Raw genomic sequence first — 24,473 nt, forward strand, 5'->3', positions numbered from 1 at the left:
GTACCCTTCAGACACAGGAGGGGGGGGGGTAGGAGTTGATGGTATTGCTGGGGGGGGGGGATTTCGGGACTTTAAAAGCGGTGGTCGTGGTACTAGTGAAAAGTTTACCACGGAACTTAGTCTTGTGTGTCTCGGAAACGTGGTCTTTGAGACAGGAGGATAAGCGTTGATTGGAGACTTTGGGGATGTGGGTGTGTAAAGGAATGGGGAAGATAAGATAGACTGAAAGGTTGGGGAAGCTATCTTCTAAGGACTTCGCCCCGGTATCAAAATCTCACTTCTCTTGATGGTCAACTAGTTGACCGAGATATCGGCATAGATTTCCACGAAAAATCAATGTTAGCCATACTATATGTTGGTCACCTTACAAAGAGGAGAGAATGTTGGGAAAACGAGGAATAGGGAAGGAAAGAATCGGTAGAGTAAGGAGGAGGTTAAATAACTAGAGAAATGGGTTATTTTAAAATGAAGTGTGGTGTTTTCGAAGTGTCATTATTTGGGAATTGGAAGTGTGTCCTGCCGGGCTACATTAGAAACCCACTGTAATCAGGTAGACTGCTGCTGAGGAATTATTTGAATGGCGAACCTTTTAAGCGCCTGTGTGATATCTCTGCAGTGTAACGTGAGTGTGATGTTCCCTCTTCTCTCTCCGTTCACCCTTCGGTTCTGCGCTCTCCGCTGTTCGCAGGCAAGGCGGAGGTGGAGGGCGCTCCGGGAGGCTCCTCCAAGTCCCGCTCCAAGATCTCCCTGTCGCTGGGCCGGGGGGACCTCGGCGCCAAGTACGAGTGTCGAGTGGCCAGCCCTGCCCTTGCCGACCAGGGCGGCTTCGTCCTCTCCTGGGTCGAGGTCGACGTCCACGGTGAGTCCATCTTATTCTAATCTTGAGAAAATTTAAGTGTTGCGTCCTCGGGTGAAGCGATGCGGCTTTCAGTTCTTAAGGTATGAGTCATTGAGGACACGCTTGATGTTTGCTTGCTTACGACGTGAGTCCAATTTTAAATTTTTGAATCCTGACTGAAAAGCCGGCCTGGGGAGTAAAATATTATATCGTATGGTCATCAAAAGTGATTCTTAAAAGTGTAAGTCTATCGTTTTGATCAGAATTTTTTCAATTGATTTATTTCGTGACGTGCTTGTTAATTTATTTAGACTATCGTCTTTTTGGAAAGTTTTTGAATTCATTTATATCACCTTATGAAAATGTTGCGAGCGGTTTCACAATTAGAGAAATCAAACCTTTAACGAGCCGGATAAACTTTTTTTACGAATGGAATTTTGTTTGTGTATTTCTTTGTAGGTATAATAAAAATGTAAGTGGTAATTAATTTTTAACTTGTGAACTCGTTTTCCCTGTAATTATTTAGATGGGAAAACATAAGTGGCTATGAATAGTTTTGGCAAAGACCAACAGGTTAAAAGACGGCAGTTTGCAAAGTAGTGTCTGAATATGTTGATGCTTAATTTGGGTTGTTTTTATATTATGACCTCTCTATCGCCTGCTTTCGATTCTCTGATGCCCGTGTTTATTGTGTTAATGCATGATGATTCAAAATTCAAAAACCTTACAATTAGCACGTAGGGACAACATCGCCACGTAATTACAGTACACATACCGTGAGCCCAAATGCTTCTTCTTTACCTGAATGCTCGATTTTCAATGCAAATCGAATTGAGTGGTTATGATTGACTTCCATATGTTTACAATCCTTCCCTGCTGAAGGCACGTGGCACTCTGAAGTGCCTCCCAGCTTGTTATCCGCCGACAAACTCGAAGAAAATTGATTGCCCATCGTCATTTATTCAATCAATCTCGTGGCCGCCTCTTATTTATCGCTTTCGACGAATATGAGTGTAAATGGTGGAACCAATGTGGGAATGCGAAGGCATGAAGTGAAATCATCCGGCTCATGAGTCCATCAATTACGAGAAACGGTCATATGTAACTTCAGGATATACATGGTCCTTCATAAAAGTAATGCGCATTCTCAGGAAAAAAATAGATTTATTGATCGCACTCGTACGAATACTTACAATTCATCAAAATACTCTCTCCCCCTGCATCCATAATACACTTGCGGAGACGAGTCTGCCACGCCTGGAAGGCACCCTGAAACACTTCGACGGTAAGGTAGCTCTGGAACGTTGTACTATGCTTATGGATGTTTTCCACGCTCTTTCAATACTTTACTTTCAGCTCTCTCTTCAGTTGGGGAAACAAATAAAATTCGCTTGGAGACAAGTGGGAACTCGAAGGGAGCTAGGGAACTACAGGGGTGGTGCTCCTGGCCAGGAAGAGGGTAACGATGAAAGACGTGTGGCTGGGAGCATTGTCATGGTGGAGCTTGACCGTGTCTTTCTGTATTACAAAGTCGAAAAACACACTTCACGCGGAGGCACGTCTTTCCGCTCAGACTACTCGGAGCAAACTGACGACTAGCTGCGTTGGAAAGGCAGACCCCCCGCCACATTTCCCGACCGGTATTACCGCGCTGCCATAGATAATGACGTCATAATAAACTCATGCGCATGACTTTCATAATGGACCATGCATATGATTACTTAGTTCAATTTGAAGTGCCCTTCAATGTGTTCAAAGTTTTCAGCAAAGTCTATCGAATACGAGTTTCCTGAAAATGTCCGCAAATGAAACGGATTGTATCAGCATTCGCCCGAGTGGTGATGCCAGGTATCGCTTCACATGCCAGTGCTTGTGATGCCAGTGGCACGTGAAGCGATCGGAGATGAACCACAAAAAAAAATAAAACTGAGCCTCGGAAGAGACTCGGGGAAGAGGGCGGCATGGTTTTCGAGGTAATCGGAAATAGTCGAGAATGCGTGTCTGGAAAAAATGGTGGCCACGCTCAAAAACGGCCATATTCGCAATTTGAAATCCATTTATCAAATATTTTATGGCAGCGGCAGTTCTCTAAATGTGATCTCAAAATATCTCACTTAAAATGTTAAATGGAGGCGCCCCTCGCCACTGCTGCATATCATTCTAAGATTCGTCATGCCCCGAATCCGAAGAGAATGGTAGTAAGGTTTATGGGGCCGAGGGATGAAATAAGTGAATTTTCGGGCACTCCACGCAAAATACATTTCCAAGAGGCGCATAAAAGAACTTTTGAGTTATTTCCACTGGGAAACTATGGACGCTTTCGAAGGGCGTGGAATTGAACCCGTGGAATCCAACCTTCAAGGCCGTGGGGACCCTCTCCCCGCTCTAGGAAATATTTCGCACAATGTGGATTCGTTCCATGCAGTGGAACTCTCTGGCGAGGATGGGAAGAGAATGACGGAGAGGGAGGAGTAAAAAGGGGATCAAATGAAAGGATTTCAAAGGCGGTCATCGCGTGGCGCTCGCAGCTCATGGGATAAATGTGTGGTAATGAGGGACCGTGGCGAAGAGACCTGCTCGTATTTCATCTCTCGAGAATCGTGTGGGCAGAACATTTAGGGCCTGACGCATAGATAAGGTAAAACGATACAAGTGCAATGAATCGTTTTAAATATCAGAGTTAATATTAAAATCCTTAGAAGCTACAGGTATCATAGACGGCTTTCCAAATTTAATGTAAAGGAAAGTATTCGTAAAGCTATCAAAGTCAGCTTTCTAATACGAACAGTAATGCGAAATATGTACAATCGTATATGTATATAAATATATACACTCATTTATATAGAAACAGATATAAGGAAAAGAGATAGGAACAAACACAAAGGACGAACACAGGAGAGGTGGGGAAGGCGGAATCAAGCAGATAACGAATGTAAAAATATTTCCCTGGACCGGGAATTCCGGATCTTTCCACTTGCCGGGCGGAGGCTCTTAACTGTATTATTATTAGGTAATCTACCGGTTAAGGTAGGTTTTTGGATGGACAAAATTACTAATTCAACAATTTGTGACCCCCAGCAAAACACAACGCCCTACTCTACATCAGGTCCCTCTTCAGCTCTGAGTACTTTCTTCCTCCCTTCATCCCATCCAACACCCCTATCCCGTTCATTCCCTTTCCGCGTTTGCCTAACATTCTCCTCTCAATTAAGGTCTTCAACATCCCACTGCCGGTCTGCTATGGTGGGCGAAGAGAGGGGTTTGTTGGGAGAAATCCTTTGGAGGCAGGAAAAGTGGATGAAGGGGGTATTGACCGGCAGCGGGATGTTGAAGACTGTAATTTAGGGGAGAATGTTAGGCAAACGAGGAAAGGGAAGGAACAGGATAGGGATGTTGGACGGGATGAAGGGAGGAAGAAAGTACTCAGAGATGAAGAGGAACCTGATATGGAGTAGGATGCTGGATTTTGTGTTTTGTTAGGAGTCACAAAATGTTTTATTTAGTAGCTTTGTCCATCCAAAAACCTACCTCAACCGGTAGATTAACTAATAATAATAATTATTATTATATATATATATATATATATATATATATTGGGTCGCGGTAGTCCAGTGGATAGAGCGTTGGACTACTGACCGGAGGGTCCCGGGTTCGATTCCCGGGCAAGGCACTCTGGGCACCTGCAGCTCCACCCAACCTATGTGATTTTTCGGGTACCAGGTCTTCCTGGGGAACCATAACTAACACAGGGAAAGGAAGTGGCCCCCCTACCCTGATGTGTGAATTTCACACGCTATCGGGCTTAGTACTGGGTGAACTCTACCATCACCTACTAAGCCGACCTTTGGGTTGATTACTGTGTTTATGGTTTTATGGTTATATATACATATGGGTATATACATATGTGTATATATATATATATATGTATATATATATATATATATTTATAAATATATATGTGTGTGTGTTTGTGTGTATATATGTATATATATACACACATATATGCATGCATATATTTATACTAGTATATCATTTGGTGTCATCACTTCCGCCGACAAAGGTTTGACAGTGGTTGACCTAAACACAGCAGACTACCTACAAGAAGCTAACAAATTACTCTCCGACACTTCTTCCTATAAACCTATTCCTGCTGATCCTAAACCCGCATTCCAAGAGGGAATAATCACTTTCCTCCGATACAACGGCCCTAAGGAGACTCTATCCCCCGGGGACATCTCCCTCCTTTCCCCTTCCCTACCACACACCCCACACTTCTACATCCTTCCTAAGATCCACAACCCAACAACCCAGGCCGCCCTATAGTCTCCTCTCGCAGCTCTCCGACTGAAAGAATTTCCGCCTTTGTGGACCACTACCTCCAACCTTTAGTTCGCTCCTTTATAAAAGATACCTACCACTTCCTCAGATTGCTCCTTTCAGCTTCGGTCCCTCCCGATACCCAAATTACTATGGCTACTATCGATGTCACCTCCCTATACACTTCCATCCCTCAGCAAGAAGGCCATTCTTCCCTACGTTACTTCCTCTCCAAACGCCCTACCCCTCACATCCCCAGCACCGAATTTCTCAATAATCTTTCTAATTTCATTCTCACCTGCAACTGTTTTTCTTTCCACAATAACTTTTACATCCAAATTAAGGGCTGTGCCATGGGAAGTAGATTCAGCCCTTCATATGCTAACCTCCACCTCGGTGTCCTGGAAGAGAATTTCCTTTCCAATTATCCTCTGCAACCCCTCCTGTGGCTCCGAAACATTGATGACATCTTTCTACTCTGGCCACATATATAGTATATATGTGATAGTGATATGTATAGATTCCCTCAATTCCTTCATCTCCCAAGTCAATGATTCCTCATCTATGCCATTCACCTCCATCATTTCATCCTCTCAGATCACCTTCCTCGATGTCAATATTTTCCTAAGCAATAACAAATTCCTGACCTCTGTCCACTCTAAACCTACTGATAAGCAACAATATCTCGATTGTAATAGTGGGCCCACTTCCCATACCAAACGCTCCCTCCCTTACTCCCTCTCTATCCGTGGGCACCGTAATTGCCTTATTGTATATTGAGTGGCAAGAGAATATTTAATATTTTTTAATAAAGGAGAATGTGTAAAGAGGGCGGAAAGGCGAAACGATGAGGCATGTTAGATGGATTGAGGGGCGGTGGAAAGTACGTGGGGTCGAAAAAATATTTCACTATGCTGGTTTGTGGGCATATAGTTTCGCGTTATGCGAACCTTGTAAGTGTGGAGGTGAAAAGCCCAGAGGTTTCATGGAAAAGTTGTTAGGTAGAATAGTGCCAATGGGTAACTTCTTGTCGCCTTTACAGGAAATTTAAAGGTTAGACTTTGCTATTTTCCGCTTTCACATTAATAGCGGGGTAGGTGCGAACTGTGCACCGTCTTGAACTGAATTCTAAGGTTTGCCTTAACGCGTACATATTTGTTGAAATAAAATAAGAACATTCAATCGCCTGCTTATCCGGAACCATTTCAAAAAGCGATCCCGACGGCGAGTGCGTAGTACTTGGATGTCACCAAAGCATCGGGCCCAACACTTCAACACAGGTGGGACGACCGATTCCGCGTCGAAAAGGGTTTGCATTTGTAAATAGCAGCGTTGGAGAAAAATGCCGATGAATAAGTGAATAAAATATGGTACAGATCTCCTTGGATACGTGGCATGCCGCGCACCTTCCCAGTAGTCTGATGGGAATTATTTAGATGTGCATAAAAAAGTAAGGAATTTTACACATAGGACGTACGAGGGTGAGGTGAAAAGTTTTTGGCCAGACAATGAAATCCTGCAATTTTCAACTAAAAATGATTTCATTTTCCACATAATCTCCCTTGAATTCAACGCACTTGTTCCAGTGTTTCCCCACCATCAGTATTCCTGACAATGGAGATGTAGAGTTACACTTACGTCAACTTCGGATGAATCTCCGCGCGAAGTGGATCCGTCCGAAACGAAGAACTTTATGACCGCACGAAATTCAAGTTTTTCCATTTTTAACGAAAAACACGAAAGACGTCTACTGCAACACTACGTATAAACAAACTACTCGAGATAACAATTTGAAACATGTCTTAAGAACTAATGACACGTGCAACTAGGCAGGATTAATACGGTTTCGCTGATTGGAACGCCATCTCTGTGTAAGCCCGAGAACTTTTCACCTTGCCCTCGTATTGGGAGCATTTGGGACACATCGAACGTGGATTGAATAATTGCGCGGTCCGTGGGGGAACGAGGGAAGAGTGTGGTTGTGGTTGCGACATCGGGAGGAATGATGCAATCGCCAACGTACGAACTAGGCAACATGGAATCCTCAGTATCTTTGTCAATATTGACTCTTTCCACCCTGTCTTCTTCACCCGTGCTTTTTCACTTTTGTTTCACTCGTCCCAGCGGCGGATTCCGTCCTGAATTACTTGCATGTTGATGCGTGGAAACGAGCGCGTAACCTTCTTGCCGTGCGAACGACGAATGCACGGGCCTCGATGATGTGGGATCACACTCGTGGTTCATATTTCACCTTCATAACTTTTGCGGAAACCATGGCTTATGATACCGATATACTAAATGGCCAATAAAAGCATATGAGGAATTCCATCGTTTTTGCGAATGGTCACTCAAAAAGCATGCATGGCAGATGTGAATATCAGACCAGTAGTCATCCGGTCTTGCTTCAACCGCCCGATCCTGCTCTTCCCGGGCAATCATTCTATATTAAAATATATCATGATTGTGGATCATTAGGAAAGAAAAAAATACCAAAGTAAACTGTTACCAATTGACCCTCGGCAAATAATTTGCCTTTTATATTATATTCATACCTATTAATCAACAATAGATAATTTCATGCAATTCATAGACCTAAAATTGTATTTTGAATGAATTTACTAGTTGACGGATGGACACGTCATTCAATTTTAATTGTTGCGGTGTGCGACTGGTTCTCTTTATTTGATTGCGAGCTCTGTAAGAAAATGGCGCTCTTTTAAATCCCAAAATGGTGTGCTACCTTATTTTTCTCATTCTGTCCTGATGGCTAACCTTTCGAAGGTGTCATCCTATGATTCTAATCTGATGGCTGTCAGAAGTACAGTCAACTGCCATTTACTCTTCTTATAATCATAATCAATCTCAGCTGACACTTAAAATTCCACCCGCAGCTGCTGACATCGGCCTACTGACATAATTTGCAAAGCACGCTGCCTCACATGTGGTGCTGTATCGCGCGGGCTCTGTCCTCTCCAGTCTCATCTGCACTCGGGGAATTACAGGCCTGTATTTCGTGATATGCTAGCAGCGTCCTCTCTTGAGGATCCTGCATAAGGGAAGTGTGCCCTGTAAATGTCCTTTCTCATATGAGTAAAGCCTTTGACTAAATTCTATAAATATTCATTTCCCCCTGGAAGGAATAGTATCTTACTTTTGCTAATGAATGATGCTTCGCTGCGCGAGACGAACCTCTAATGTTTTGGTTCAATGCTGAGCTCTTCTCCGTTTTTACTCAACACATTGAAAAAGACTTCTTGAACAAAAATTGTATTCCCTTCGCGCAATGAACAAGATATATTAACTTTTGCCAAAGAGCCGTCATCGTCAAGAGCGATAGTAATTCCATCGATATTCTCCAAATATTTCAATGAAAAATCTGGCAGCAATTGCTGGGATGGACGAAGCGTTAAAAAACGTAGGAATAACTAGTATATACGAATACAATGAAGAATAGATAGATGCATAGAAATTAAACATTAATTCATATTTTCGATATGATACGAGAGGATAATTTGCTACTCGAAACATTAGTGAAACATAACGGGAGATTTTTAAGAAAAAAAGTACCATCCAGGGTAGCATACACTTTGTTTATTTCAATGTGAAAGTTAAAAAATTTTGATATCAAAATGTTTATTCATCATTACTGTGAACCAAGTTCTTCAGGAGAATATCGAGGATTATAAAGGTGGAAAAGATATATATATATATATATATATATATATATATATATATATATATATATATATATATATATATATATATATATATTCATATATACAGAAACAGATATAAGGAAAAGGGATAGGAACACATATAAAGGACGAACACAATAAAGGTGGGGAAGGCGGAATCGAACGGATCACAAGAGTAAAAATATCTCCTCAACCGGGACTCGAACACCGGATCTTTCCACTTGCCGGGCGGATGCTCTTAACCACTTGAGCTATCGAGGATAGTCAATTTACTCTGAGATCCGTGGGTCTAATATGTCGCCAAGCGCCCCGATTCTTTCAGCCAAGAGATGGCGTCAGGGGGCAGTTTCACCCACCAAAGGAGAAATAGACAATACACAAGGAAAGGAAAGGACAGTGGGTTAGAATTCATACAACATCATACAGGAAAGGAACAGTGCGTTTCGTGTTTGAATGTGTATTTGGCCAATGTGGCTCATCTCTTTCTTCTGGCTATGCGTGCCACGAAACGCACTGTTCCTTTCCTGTATGATGTTGTATGAATTCTAACCCACTGTCCTTTCCTTTCCTTGTGTATTGTCTATTTCTCCTTTGGTGGGTGAAACTGCCCCCTGACGCCATCTCTTGGCTGAAAGAATCGGGGCGCTTGGCGACATATTAGACCCACGGATCTCAGAGTAAATTGACTATCCTCGATAGCTCAAGTGGTTAAGAGCATCCGCCCGGCAAGTGGAAAGATCCGGTGTTCGAGTCCCGGTTGAGGAGATATTTTTACTCTTGTGATCCGTTCGATTCCGCCTTCCCCACCTTTATTGTGTTCGTCCTTTATATGTGTTCCTATCCCTTTTCCTTATATCTGTTTCTGTATATATGAGTATTTATTCGCCGTTTGGCGGCATTTCGTGTTTGAATGTGTATTTGGCCAATGTGGCTCATCTCTTTCTTCTGGCTATGCGTGCCACGAAACGCACTGTTCCTTTCCTGTATGATGTTGTATGAATTCTAACCCACTGTCCTTTCCTTTCCTTGTGTATTGTCTATTTCTCCTTTGGTGGGTGAAACTGCCCCCTGACGCCATCTCTTGGCTGAAAGAATCGGGGCGCTTGGCGACATATTAGACCCACGGATCTCAGAGTAAATTGACTATCCTCGATAGCTCAAGTGGTTAAGAGCATCCGCCCGGCAAGTGGAAAGATCCGGTGTTCGAGTCCCGGTTGAGGAGATATTTTTACTCTTGTGATCCGTTCGATTCCGCCTTCCCCACCTTTATTGTGTTCGTCCTTTATATGTGTTCCTATCCCTTTTCCTTATATCTGTTTCTGTATATATGAGTATTTATTCGCCGTTTGGCGGCATTTCGTGTTTGAATGTATATATATATATATATATATATATATATATATATATATATATATATATATATATATGTCTCTCTTGAAGAAGGCCTCTGAGAGGGCCGAAAGCTCGAACAATTTACCGTGTGAGTGTTCTTTTAAATGTGTCTATTCTTTTCTATTTGTGTTATATTGTGTCAGCCCATTATATATATATATATATATATATATATATATATATATATATATATATATATATATAAGGTAATCTACCGTTTAAGGTAGGTTTTTGGATGGACACAGTTATTAAATAAAGATTTTGTGATTCCTAACAAAACACTAAATCCAGTTTCGTACTCTACATCAGGTCTCTCTTCATCTCTGAGAACTTTCTTCCTCCCTTCATCCCGTCCAACATACCTATCTTGTTCCTTCCCTTTCCTCGTTTGCCCAGTATTCTCCCCTCTATTACAGTCTCAACATCCCACGGCCGGTCAATATCCCCTTTATCCATTTTTCCTGCCTCAATAGGATTTCTCCCAACAAACCCCTCTCTTCACTCATCATACTAAGTACTTCCACATTAGTTTTCTTCTCTGTCCATTTCACCTCCTCCATTCTTCCCCAAACCCACATTTAAATAGCCTCCAGTCTACGTCTATCCTCCTGTTTCAATGACCACGTTTCCGGGCCGCACATAGCTACGCTTCATATCAAAGTTTTTTCGAGACTTTTCTTAATATCCTTACTCAACGTGTCTGTCATCAACTCCCTCCTTGTGAAAGTCTCTTTCCCTGGCGTAATTCTTCTATCTTTCTAGCGCAAATCACATAACCTTTATTTTATTAATATTGATTTTCATCCCATACCTGTCGAACTGAATTTCCAATTCACTAATCAATGCTTTAAACACCTTGGCTGACTGGCAAACTAAACCTTGGCCATCAGCAAACCTAATTGATTTTACGAATTCTGCGCCCAATTTCATGCCTACCTCGAGTTCTTCCCATGCCTCTTTAATCATTTCCTCTGCATACAGCTTGAACAGCAACGGTGATAATGGGCAACCCTGCCTTACACCTCTTCCCGCACCCGCACCTGTGCAGTTTGAGACATGTACAGGTTGCGGATTAGCCTCCTTTCCCTCCAATCTATTCCTATTTTCTGCAATAGACTCATTAGTTTTTCCCATTTCACTCTATCAAACGCTTTTTCGAAATCTACGAAACAGGCAAATACGTCCTGGTTGTGTTCTATATTCCTCTCGATTAATCATCTCATTACTACAATGGCATCACGAGTACCTCTCCCCTTCCTAAACCCAAACTGATCATCCCCTAAGTAATCATTTGCCCTACTCTCTATCCTTTTGTTTATGATCCTGAGAACAACTTTAGCTGCGTGGGATATCAAACTTATTGTCCTGTAGTCCTCAAATGATGTAGCCTTTGCCTTTTTCGGAATAGGAACTAAAACTGCTCTCACAAAATCTTCAGTCCATATTCCTTCCTCATAAATACTACGGATCAGCCCATATAGCCTCTTCCTCCCACATTTTCCTAAACATTTCAATAGTTCCGCGGGAATGTTATCCACCCCCACGGCCTTATTTAGTTTCATCTCCCTTATGCCCTTTCTATCTCATTGTCTAGTATGCCTGGACCTAAGCTATTTTCCTGTACGTCATAATCTTGTTCAATGTCTAACTTTGGAAGTTCTTTACTGTACAGTTCTTCTATATACTCCTTCCATCTCTCTTGGATCTTCCCTGTGTCAACTATTGCCTTACCCGCCTTATCTCTAACTGTTAGCATAGATCTCCCTTTCATATTTCCCGATAAAGATTTAACTTAGCTGTACAGCGCACCGATTTAACCCTTCCTCTGCAGACTTTCCATATCCTCGCACTGTGAATTCCACCATGTTTCTTTTGCTTTATTTGTTGTCCGCCTCAATTTATTGTTTGACTCTTTTTACTTAATCTTGCCCAACTCTGTATTTACATTCTTCCATATTCTCCGCTCATCCATCTTTGTAATCATCATATATAAATTAGGTTACTTGCGGCGGGTTGTGTTAGGACACCACCCGTAATTTAGAAAAAAAAACCGCATGCAAAAACCAGAAAGTGATGCATCCATAAAAAATCATGCCATGCATTCATGCAAGAACATTTAACCCCACGCACCCCACACATCTTGAATTCATTCGTCCATTTCCGATGAATTTTGAGAAGTTGGGATAGTAAACATAAAAACCTTGTTTCCCCGTGAAAAAAAAACCTCTCCGCCCGAAACACTCGACTTTTTTAAATCCTGCGCAGGGTTCGAAAGTGCTATAGGACCTCCCTCGTGAGTGAAGGAAAAAATGCACTTCTCCCACCACCGCTGCACTTAATCAGCATAAGGGGCGACTCATTAATTGTTTAATTATTGCAGTGATATGCAATTGGATCGCCCGGTAACATAAATCGTGCTTCACGTGTTTTATTTCTAAGGTGGGGGTGTATTGCGCAATCTGAAACCCTCTCCCTCGCTATCTCAGGTGTAAGTGGGGAGAAGGGCGGGTAGGTACCCCCCTCGTCGCCGACCGCCCCTGGCCCCTCCACTGCTCGCCATAACGGCCGGCGTTGCTTGGTATTCCACTCCCGCAGTAGAGCAAGGCTTATTTTATGATGGCGGTCTTCCTGTTTTAATTTGCATTGTAAGGGCCGTCTCGTGGTCCTTCACTCCCACCGCCGTGTCATCCCGAGGGGCGCACCCCGACAGGGCTACCACCCGCGCGGATGACGATGGAAGGAGGCCTTCCGGCGGGGGGAATGGGATCCGATCACGATTCCCGCCACGCCCCGTGACCATGGCACATCAGCCTATTAATCGCTGAAGTTATGTGCCGTGGGAGGTTAAGGGTCGCGGTTCATGGCGTTCCCAAGCGTGGGGCGCCGCGTCAAGAAAGGGATGTCGGTGATGGCAGCATTAAAACAATCTGGAATTGTAGATAAGTGATTCTTGGCCCGTGAAAAATAATCGAATTATTTCTTTTGCCGAAGCCCTAGTTTGATTAGAAGATCTGATTCCGCGGATCACCGATTTTGGAACCGCATCCGCTCAGGGGGTACTGTGCGAATTGATTACGCTGTCCTGAATATGTCAAATATGATACTGCCCGACTGGCATCTCGCTGATTCCTCGGCCCGCTACCGCGTCTATTGTGGGGTTTAAAAACCGGGTGTCTGATATAATTGGAATAAACTGTACAAGTCTTGTTTAGGGAATAAGGAAAGATATATGCAAAAAAACTCGCAGAAATTGAGTAAATTAGTAGTAAAATATTACTATCAACGGTACAATATCGCCCAACCGACCGATCCGCGTTGATCACTCTTGATACGTGGGTGAATGGAAACATTTATTTTCGAAGAAGGATTTAAGAATAACGAAATCTGAAAAAGTATTTACTTGTATTTTACCCTTGTAGAATGGCATTCCTTTTCTACATGGTTTGGGAATGCTCGCATATACCTTCACTTTTAGCGACTAATCGGAATGGCTAGTAAATAATGAATTAAACCAAGGTTCATAATTTATGACGACTAAGACCAGTTCAATTGGGGGGAAAATGATAATGACACACAAATTATACTTTTTTGTCTCTTTTATGTGTCGATGGCGCTTGAATCTCACAATTAAATGTGTAAGTAGGTGTAAGGTTTTACATGGCTTGCAGATTTGCATATTGGCAAAAGGATGATTAAGTTCTTGTGTCCGTTCCAAAGTTGCATTTTATTATTCTCTTGACTATTCATCCATATGTTTTCAACGGGCAATCGAGGTTATGATTTTGCCCTAAGTAAATCTTGAATGTATTGCTGCTGAGTCTTATTCTGTTTATGCGAACTCTTTAGTGTACTTTGATGTACTTTATCCAGCTCCTGCATCGAATGGAATTATTTCTACCATTAATCTCCAGGGGTAATGACAGGGTTTAGACCCAAGGGTCCTTTCCAATATCATACTTAAAAACCTTCGTAACTTTACGGCGATCCGTATCCATGGAACTGGAGAACCGTAACCTTGAATACTTTTTGTCGGAAAGTTGCGAGTACTCCTGTTACTGATCAAGTTCGCTTAACACGTTTGATGGAATAATTTTCACATTTCTAATGAGGATTTGAGATAATCGGAGATGGTGCAATCCAATGAGCGAGTGTGTATTCGAGCCGGGAGGATGCAGGGACAAGCAGGTGGATTATGGGAAGTGATTTGGTGGGTGCTTCAGAAGCCGCCGACTTCAGAAGAAAATCGTTTCATTTTTTAAAACAAGCAGCCAGTCATCCCAGGAGTAGGAGAAGGAAGACATTTCTCAAAGGAACGCCCAGAATTACAGTGTGCCCTTCCCATAGTGCTGTGCTTTTCGGGAACTACCGCCGACAGTGGTCACCCGGAACGGATGGTTAAATAGATAGGTTAAGGGTGAAGTTCAAAGCCTAAATCTTAGCCCATCCGTGTGTGGAATTCATACGCTTGAACAAAGCCGATAATTCAATTCCCTGTACCGCCTGTGGTGACGACAGGCAATAAGAACTATATGGTATGCACTTGAAAAATCACAGTTTGAGTCAAACTGGGATTTCCCTGCGGCACCATCCGGAATCCAACCGGCGACTTCCGGTCAAGTGCCGAACGCTCCTCTTCCCTCTCGGGTACCCATTTCAATGAACAGAGAGTCGTCAAAGTCTCTCACCTATTGATGAAATGGAATTGTTTTGTTGAGTACCGAAAGAATCAGATCGGTAGGGAGTCTGTATGTAGAACGCCAAATAGTATTTTCAAGTTCCTTCAAAAATTCACCGCAAACCGCGAAAGTTGGCAATGCTCCGTGGAGAAGTGAATGGGTGGGAGTGGTCGGGGGTTGAAAGAAGGGAATGTGGAGGGAGGGAGGGACGGGCGGAGGGAGGGGCGATGGCTTGGAGGTGCTTAGCCAAGGATTTGAAAAGGAAAGCCGAGAGGACGCGTCGTCGTGCACGCCAGACGGCCAATCCACTAACCCCCGAATCCCCCTCGGCCGGACTCTCCTTCACACGTACGTTCCCTTATGGAGAGCGACCGATCGCTCCCGATCACATTCCCGTGCGATGCGTTGCGTGCCCCGATCGCCAGGAGCGCCCCCGAGGGCCGGCGACTTCTTCTCTTAAGACGCTTGGTCGCCTTCATTTGATGGGCCGATCCAACCATTTGCAAAGTGTGAAACTGTGGCGAGTGTCGGAGTCCTTTCCTGCGTCGTTCTGTCAAGGCGAGACGGTTCATCATTTGCTCCGCACGAGTTATTCGCTCCAAATAAAAAATTCGAAGTGATGGGAAAAGTGCTGCAAAGTATAAAAGTGTGTATTTAACAAGGCTGCGATGCTGCCTTAAATTTCCATCATGGTTCGATAAAACTCTAAGTGAGTTTCATAAATTCTCCAGCGCCAAAAGTCGGTCCGAGGTCCTCGTGGCATCGAACATATGCTCAATCAAACTAACGCGGTCCTTGAAAATCGCGTCAATGTGTGCGCAGGGAGGACGATTTCGAGATGTGCGCCGCTGTTCACCGCCTGAAGTACGACTAAATATTCAGGAAACAATAGTTAAGGGCAAGTACATCACATAATGGATGTAAAGTATATTTCCACGAAGTTCAATATAAATTTCAACTAATGTAGTAACTCACTGCTCGATACTTTTTGGAATCGATTGCAAAAAAACGTATTCGTCTCTTTATTGACAATCTGCATACTTATGCAGATTATTTTTTACCAGGAAACAAGTGATTGACACTAATTCCCGCGGTAATATCTGGTTTCCATCTTGTCATTCCGAATGATGGCGAGGTTTAAAAATCGATATTAGGTGTTCAAAATGTAACGTGAATTTCGTGATTTCGCGTAGTGAAGGGTGCTCGGCATAATGTACCCTTCTTGCCAAAAGGTCAAACGATCAATTGAGAGTACTTCGTACAAGTTGAATGCCGGTTGCGTGAAGCAATACGAAGAAAACGCCCGTGTTTGAGGGAAAAGAGTTGATGACTTCTGCACCACGATGCTACTCGCACGACGAGAGCCGAGAGATTGGCCGTTGCCAAGACCATTCTCGGTTCCCTCTTCCACCACTTCTCACGCTGCACCACAACGGAAGGTGTCCTCTGGACCGCCGTCGTGTGTATTTATTCCCTTGCAGGGTCTTGATACATTTTGTGATTTAGGGGAGCCTAATGGGCAAGAGATCATTTTTATGCCCAGATCTCTGATGTTCTGAGAAACGAGGTCAATTATTTTATTTAAAGACAATATATCGTCGGAATGCTCAAATCAGGAAACTTATTTTTACTCCTGGAGCTTTTCAAATTTTTGCACTTCACCTTGTACTTAAAATAGTATTGTTCTCTATATTTTGATATTTTATCTAAAACATTTGCGTGGTTCAGATGAAAATTTCAATTAAATTTAATTGCAGCATTCGTGAGCTAAGTGAGTACGTGTTCGTCACTGTTCTTCTCTGTACCCACAAAACTTTAGTATTGAGTACATCGGTAACACTAAGGCTAGGTTTTATAAGGTCTGGTATGAATTAAAAGTTAACCTTAACCTCAGGTTAAAACTAAAACTCAATTTTAATACCACCAGTTCAGGTCAGGATAGTCCGTTAAATAGTTCAATAAACTACAGACGATATCACTACGGTCACAATGTTCACACTCATAAATGAGCATTCTTATTTGGTCATAAAATTCTATTAATCGATAATTTCCGCGTCAAGTTAACGCTCACGATTGCTAACAATTTGATTTAATGAGGCATCACAAAACCTAGCCTAAATGCAAGTTTCACTCCTGCAAATAATTTCAGTGGTGGAATTACTCTCTGTGTTGTGTTACTTGCTCGGATGTGCTTGTTGATTTTCTCTAAACCTGACGCAAATGCTCACTTCGAGATTGACAGGAATGAAATATGAAAGGAAATAAATTTGCAATAATTATGATGTATTACCACAATACTGAAATGTGCGCCCCTCGCTAACGTCCTCGGATACACGTGCTCAAGTCATATTTAATTCTGTGACTGTTGATTGAGGGACTTAATCACACATCCAGTGGAAAAGTTGGCCATTCCGTCGAGAGACTCGAAGCCTACCGCGCTTTTGACCAAAATTTGGGGAAATCAGCGTGTTGGCATTGGGGAAGGGGAAGTGAAGATTACCTCTACGTTTGTGGTCGCGGGTTCGAGTCCCGCCATTCCCCTCCCGCCCCTTGCCCCGAGACGATTTAGTTTCGATGCCTGCCGTCCCATCTCCCGAGGCGCGGAAACCCCTCCCGCCCCTCGCCGTTCGCGAGAGATTACTCCGGGGCCAACCCCTCTCCTTCCCCGGCCCGCAACATCCCTTCCGCGGCGTTTCGTGTAAGTCTCGCCCCGCGGAGGCGTGCCCTCCAGTCTCGACGCTACGCAGGACTCCCTCCTCTGCGAAGGCCCGCCGGTGGGGGGAGGGGCAGGACTGATGGTGGGGATTGGCTGAGAGGAGGAGGAGCCAAGGCCCGCGTGTGTCTCCCTCAACAAGTCTGCCTTCCTTCCCTCTGCTCGCTGGGAAACCTTAATTAACGCGCTGTAAGAATTCTCATCTCGTAGGTGATTCGTCCTCCGACCCTCCCTCCTTCCTTCCCCGCCCACTCCTGCCTCCTCCTGCCGCCGGGTGCAAAAACATTCCTCCTTCCCGGAGACATCTTCCCGCCCGCCTCACGCGGGGGACGATTAAGGTGCCGGGGAAGGGGGTCTGGGGGGTGTGTTCCATCAGGGCCCAGCCACCCAGAAAGCGCCTCGGAACGCTCGAATGAATTGCATCAAGGCGCGGATTCTACGAGGGTCATCCGGAAAGTAGTACCCGTTCGTCCCGCATGAAGTGCTGACGACGCGAGTAGCCGTTGGACGAGGTCAGATAGCTTCAGTGGCTTGTCTGCCTTCTCTGAGCCAAGTTGCGTGACGCTAGCATTGCCTGTGTTGTTTCTGTGATTGTTTACAATGTTTAAAAAAATTGAGAACGCCGCCAGTTGTGAAGTGAGGGCAGTGATTAAATTCCTCAATGCAAGAAACGTTCGCCCATGTGATATTCATCGCCAATTAAAGGAGGTGTATGGAGACAATGTAATGGACGAGTCGTCTGTTCGGCGGTGGTGTCGCAACTTCAACATGGGGAGGGGGAACACACACGACGATGAGCGTTCGGAGAGACCGTCTGTCATTACAGACCAACTGGTGAGCTCAGTTGACGAATTCGTGAGGAACGATCGGCGCGTCACAATTGATGACATCTGTGAGCATTTTCCCAATGTTTCTCGAACAATTGTTCATGAAATTGTTAAACACCATCTGCATTATGCAAAAATTTGTGCAAGATGGGTCCCTCGCGTATCTCAATGAGCTGGCGGCGAAGGACTATGCAGCAGGAATACAGAAACTTGTCACACGTTATGACAAATGCCTTAATTTGCTTGGAGATTATGTTGAGAAGTAGTTTAAAGTATCCTCTTTCAAATAAAATTTTTTATGTTTGTTAATATTTACTTTTGTGTCTTTATTTCACGAACGGGTACTACTTTCCGGATGACCCTCGTATTTGACCAGGGTATGAATCCCTGTGGATTGTGTCCGACAATTTTGACAGATATTTTGCAGTTAGCAGACGCGTTTGCTGAGTAAGGTTCTCCGAGTGAGTTACACGAAACAGAAGCTGGCTTAATACTCTTTTCCTATGGTTGAACAAATGGAAGACAGTGACTGAGACGCAAAAACCCTTACCGCGATCAATCATATGCCCCATAATAACTCTAAATGACCTATAATTCATGCCTCAAGTATTCTACTAATTAGAAAGTAACGGTTATGAATGCCCAAATAAGTTTCTTCCACATAACCGTCGTTTCCATAGTTTATCATCGTACGACAGATACAATCTAATACTTTTCGTATGATACAGTAGTCTCCGATCAGCAAAAACTCTTCGTTTAAGACTTATGGATGAGTACCCCTATTTTTAGAATTAAAGTGAGTTAGTTGCTTAAGGAACTTTATTCGGTTTTGAAATGGCTTCGCAAAAAACATAAGCCGTTTCCTCTCAAAGTTGAGCGGAATTGGAGAACATTGTGTTAAAAAAGACTTCACTACTAGTATATAGTATATGCATTTTAACTCATTTTCGAGTTTTCAAACGACTAAGGTTGTTATTTAATCGTTAACACTTTCATCGAAACCAAAAAAATTCCCAACCCTGCCCAAAATTCGATTTAACGTTCTGTATGCATATATATATATATACATACATATACATATATATACATATATATATATATATATATTTATATAAATATATATATATATTTATATAAATATATAAAACACTTTTTGAAAGTCTCACGGACGTGAATAATAATGTATAACACTTAGCACTAGTGGACACAGACAAAAACACAGAAACACACAAAAAAGAGACTCACTATTTTTCGAATTTTCGGTGGTCGTGACCACCTTTATCAAGGAAGAGAGGGACAGAACTGAAGGGAATATGAGGGCTGGAGCGATGGATGGAAGGGGAAGGTGGGGAGAGAATTCCGAAGGGACGGGTTTGGAGGGGCAGCGTTAGAAGGATGGGGAAAATGTAGAAGGTGATGGGGATGTAAGGGGGATCAAAATATAATTTGATCAGGGTAATTAATGCCTAATATTGATTCCTGGCCAATTCCAGGACTCCAATTCCCAGATGAAGGATTGCTCTAATGTTTTCAGTTTCAGTGGAGGATCAGAGGGTGGGAGGGATGCTATGATGGATGCACTATAGCATTTATCAAAGGGAGTGTTGTGTTCGGAGGCGTGTTTGGGGATAGGGAGCATATCAATTAAGGAAGAGTTTTTGCATGAGGCTCGGTGGTTGTTGATTCTGATATTGAGGGGTGTGGTGGTCTGCCCAATATAATAGGCAGGGCAAAGGTGGCACTTCAGAAGGTACACTACATTGCTAGATGTGCAAGCAGAGGAGGGAATTGGTGGGAGAGAGTTAAAAAGCGGGTGGGAGAGGGATGGGATTTTGGTTTTGAAAATAGGGCATGTTTTGCATCTGGGTTTATTGCATGGCGTGGGAGTGGTTTTAGGACGAGTTGGGGATTTAAGGAGTGGATTAGTTGATTTGAGGAGATCGGATAGGTTGGCGGGGCGTTTGAAAGTAACTGAGGGGCATTTGGGAAAAAGGTTGGCGGTGGCATTATGATTTTTTAGGATAGGGTAGAGGTCTTTTAGGATTGATCGTAGAGATTCTAAGCCCGGTAAGTATGTTGTGCAACTTGAGAGAGGGTGGGGTTCCGTGGTGGAGGAAGGTTTGGGAGTGTACGCATGTTTTCGGATTCTTTTGTTCAGGAGGGATTCGGGATAACCTCGTTTGAGGAGGGAACAGTGTAGACTTGAAAGGAAATTATCAAGGGAATCAGGGTCTTTGCAAATTCTGTGTCCTTTTATGGACAGGGAGTAAGGAATGGAGCGTTTTGTGTGATATGGGTGGCAACTATTGTAGTGTAGGTATTGCTGTTTATTTGTGGGTTTAATATGTACAGAGGTGTGAAATGTTTGGTTTCTTAATGTAACATTTACATCCAGGAAGGTGATTTGGGAGGAGGAAACTGTAGAACTGAAGGAAATAGAGTACGAAGCATTGAGATCGGAAATGAAAGATTTCAGGGAATCGGTACCATGTGGCCAGAGGAGGAAGACATCATCGATGTATCTGAGCCACAATAGAGGTTTCAGTGGTTGTTTTGACAGGAATTTCTCCTCTGCAAGACCAAGAAAGAGGTTTGCATAGGAAGGGCTGAACCTGCTACCCATGGCACAGCCGACGACGACGAATTGCCTTGCCGTTTTTAGGCGGCTTTGTTTATCAGAGGTCGCCTAGTTGGGCTTATGCTCTGTGTCTCAGTATATAATTCCTTTTTCTTTCTGGAGCACCACCAGCATCGTTGTTTTTGACCTTTTTTATATTTATTTAATTATTTTCCGTATTATTATTGGAGTGTGACATTATTAGGTCTCTTATGTTTATCATAGGGGCCTATTTTATTTATTTTTGTGTATGTCATGGCCCTATTTGGGTTTTCTTTTAACTTATCATAGTATGTTTTACACCTTGTTAGTAGGAGATCTGAGAGTTTTTCTATGCCTGTTTTTCGGTATACATTCTCATTTTCCTCCCAGGGGGGGAGCCCAAAAGCCAGCCTCAGGGTCTTCCGTTCTGTGCTATATAATTTGTCCATTAGGGATCTACTGAGTAGTCCCATCCACGCAGGGGCTGCGTAGGTCAATATTGGTCTTATTATTGCCGAGTATATTAGAATTTTTATTTCCTTAGGGGTGGCGTTTTGTCGGATAATCGGTGCCAATTGCGACCTTATTGCGGCCGCTTTATCTCGTATCTGTTTGATATGTATTTTAAAGGTCAGTCTGTCATCTAAGTCCACTCCTAAATATTTGATGCTTTGACTCCATTCAATCGGTTGTTGTCCAATCCTGATACATTCACAAGATGCTTCACGTGATCCTGGGTGGACGAAAAGTATTGCTTTGGTTTTTTGGGTATTTATCTGCAATTTCCATTTTTTATACCACGATGTTATCTCGTCCAATGCATCTTGTGCTCTTTCTTTTATTGAGGTCATGTTTTTCCCTTTTACCAGGATTGCGGCATCGTCAGCGTAGAGGGCAGTTATACTTCGCCAGTCATTTTTGTGCTTTGGGAAGTCGGCTGTATAAATGTTGAATAGCAGAGGGCCTAATATGGATCCTTGTGGGACACCAGCTTTGGCAGTTTTGTTATCGCTTTTTTCTTCGCCCCATTTGACTTTAAAAGTTCTTCCGTCTAGGTAAGACTTTGTCCAATTTATCATCCATTTGGGGAATTTCCAAAACTCCATCTTTTGAATTAGGCCCCCATGCCAGACCTTGTCGAAGGCCTTAGATAGGTCAAGGAAAATACCGATGGCTTTTTCTTTTTTGTTGTAAGCGTCACTTATGAAGTCTGTGACTCTGTGAATCTGTTGTTCGGTTGAATATCCCTGGCGGAATCCGAACTGTTCCTGTGGTATGACTTCCTTTAGCTCCGCGTATCTCTTGATGTGCGGTGCTACAACCCTTTCAAGGAGCTTACGCAGGCTCGAGAGGAGGGATATTGGTCTCAAGTTTTCCTCTTTTAGCGTTTTCCCCCCCTTTTTAGGGATACATTTGATCAAGGCCTTCTTCCAATCTTTCGGGTAGTATCCGAGTGCGATTGACGCGTTAAAGATCCTTACCAGATACTGACCGGCCGCTTCCGGAAGTCTTTTTATTATTTCGTTAGAGATGTTGTCCTCTCCCGGGGATTTCCCGTTTGGGAGCTTGGCTATTTCTTCAACAACATCATCCAGTGTGATAATTAGTTGCCCCTCCGGTGACCCGGCGTCGTTTTTGTTCAATGGTTTTATTTCGGCTTTTTCGGCCCCCGTGTCGTTGGTCGTAAAAATGTTTTCATAAAATTTTGCCATATGTTTGGCCTTTTCTAGGGACGTCGTCAGGGTCTCTGTTTTTGTTTTTATACTAGGGTCACTGGTAGGGGATTTCCGTAGTTTCTTTGCTAACTTCCATACGGAGTGATTGTTTTTATTTAGTTCTGCTAGTTGCTGATTGAATTTAGCAGTCCTAGCTTCCTCAATTGAAGTCCTTATTTTTTTGTTAAGATCTTTAACCCTATTTTTAAGTTCTCGGGTGCCTAGGCGATAGTATGATCTTCTAAGAGCATTTCTTTCTTTAATTAGGGTTTTTACCTCATCGCTTAGCTTGAGGTAATCATACGGTCGTTTCTTTGCCATCGGTATCCCTTTTTTCATGCCTTCCACAATGGCATTTGTTATTTCTGCTACCATCTCGTCTATCGTCTCAGTCGTGTCTGGGCTGCGGCTCTTTTCTAAGCCGTCTACGACAGATTCCCTGAAGAGTGGCCAGTTTGCTAACCCGAGAGAGGGTCGTTTAGTCCTTTCCAGGTTTATTATCGGTTTAGTCCCAATGCTTAACAATACCGGGTAGTGGTCGCTTGTTAGGTTTTTATAGGTAATGGCTTTCGCTGGGCTCCTTACATTTTTTAATATTGCGAAATCGATGACATTTTGGCCATGTACCCTCGTCGGTTCGTTTGGGGCAATTATTTTTGCTTTGAGATCATTTGTCCATTTTCTGATAAGTTTCCCGTTTTCGTTCTTTGTCGGGCAGTCCCAGTCATAATGTTTAGCGTTAAAATCGCCACCAATAATTGTTGGTTCGTCAGAGTCTAAGAGGGCGTCAAATTCTGGTTTTACCATACTTTTTCTTGGTGGGAGGTAGCAGGAGTATATTTTTATCTTCCCTTTGTCTATTAAAATTTCCATGGCACCAAATTCAAATCCAAAAATTCATTTCCAAATTATTCCATGGCACAGCCCTTCATTTGTAAGAAGAATTATTCATTTAAGGAAAAGGAGTTGCGGGTGAGGATGAACTCGGAAAGACTAAGGAGAAAATACCCATGGCATAGCCCTTGATCCTACAAATCAAATCCCGCCAAACGGCGAACTTTTCCTTATATCTGTTTCTATATAAATGAGTATATATATATATATATATATGCTTTCGTAGATGTAACACGGAAGTGCCGAATAGTACAATACACAGTAACACACAATATAGAAACACAAAAAAAAGAAGAACACTCACACGTATTTTCTTGATATTTCGACGGAAACAATCCGTCTTCATCTGAAGATATACAAGTAATGACTGCTGGAATTGTTGATGTGAGGGATGCGAGAGAAAGGGAAGGAGGCCAGGGGAACAGGAGAACGGGAGGCGAAGGAGGGGTGAAAGGAATGGTTGGGGAGAGGAAAGGGAGAGGGAAGGGGTGGATCGGTAGACGGGCTGGGTTTGGAGGCCAAGGATTAGGCCCTTCTGGAAGAGTGGTGGTGGAATACCCCCACTTAACTCACACACTGGGGTGGGGGAGGAATCCTTGGCCTCCCAACCCAGCCCGTCTACTGGATCCGTCCCGGCCACCGATGGTTTATTGGAGACTGCCGCCATCCACCCAACAGGACCACTTCGAACCCTAAAGACTATATCTACTGTGTGTTTTTTAACAAGGTCAATACGCTGTTTCCGCTTTTTCTTGTAAATGTCTCCCTTGTCTTTCCCTTCCCCCTCACTTTCCCCTCCCCCCCTTC

At 43.2% G+C, this 24,473-nt stretch overlaps 1 protein-coding gene across 1 annotated transcript in view; it reads left to right on the plus strand.

Annotated features, from left to right (window-relative positions):
- Positions 1–24,473, plus strand: part of nrm (neuromusculin) — a 692,888-nt gene that overhangs the window by 541,586 nt on the left and 126,829 nt on the right. The window contains exon 5 of the mRNA XM_071593903.1: positions 689–859. Within this exon, the coding sequence (XP_071450004.1) occupies positions 689–859 (171 nt within the window). The remainder of the gene's footprint in view (positions 1–688; positions 860–24,473) is intronic.

This window comes from Hetaerina americana, unplaced genomic scaffold (genome assembly GCF_022747635.1).
Source record: "Hetaerina americana unplaced genomic scaffold, ioHetAmer1.1.p SCAF_6, whole genome shotgun sequence".
NCBI lineage: Eukaryota > Metazoa > Arthropoda > Insecta > Odonata > Calopterygidae > Hetaerina > Hetaerina americana.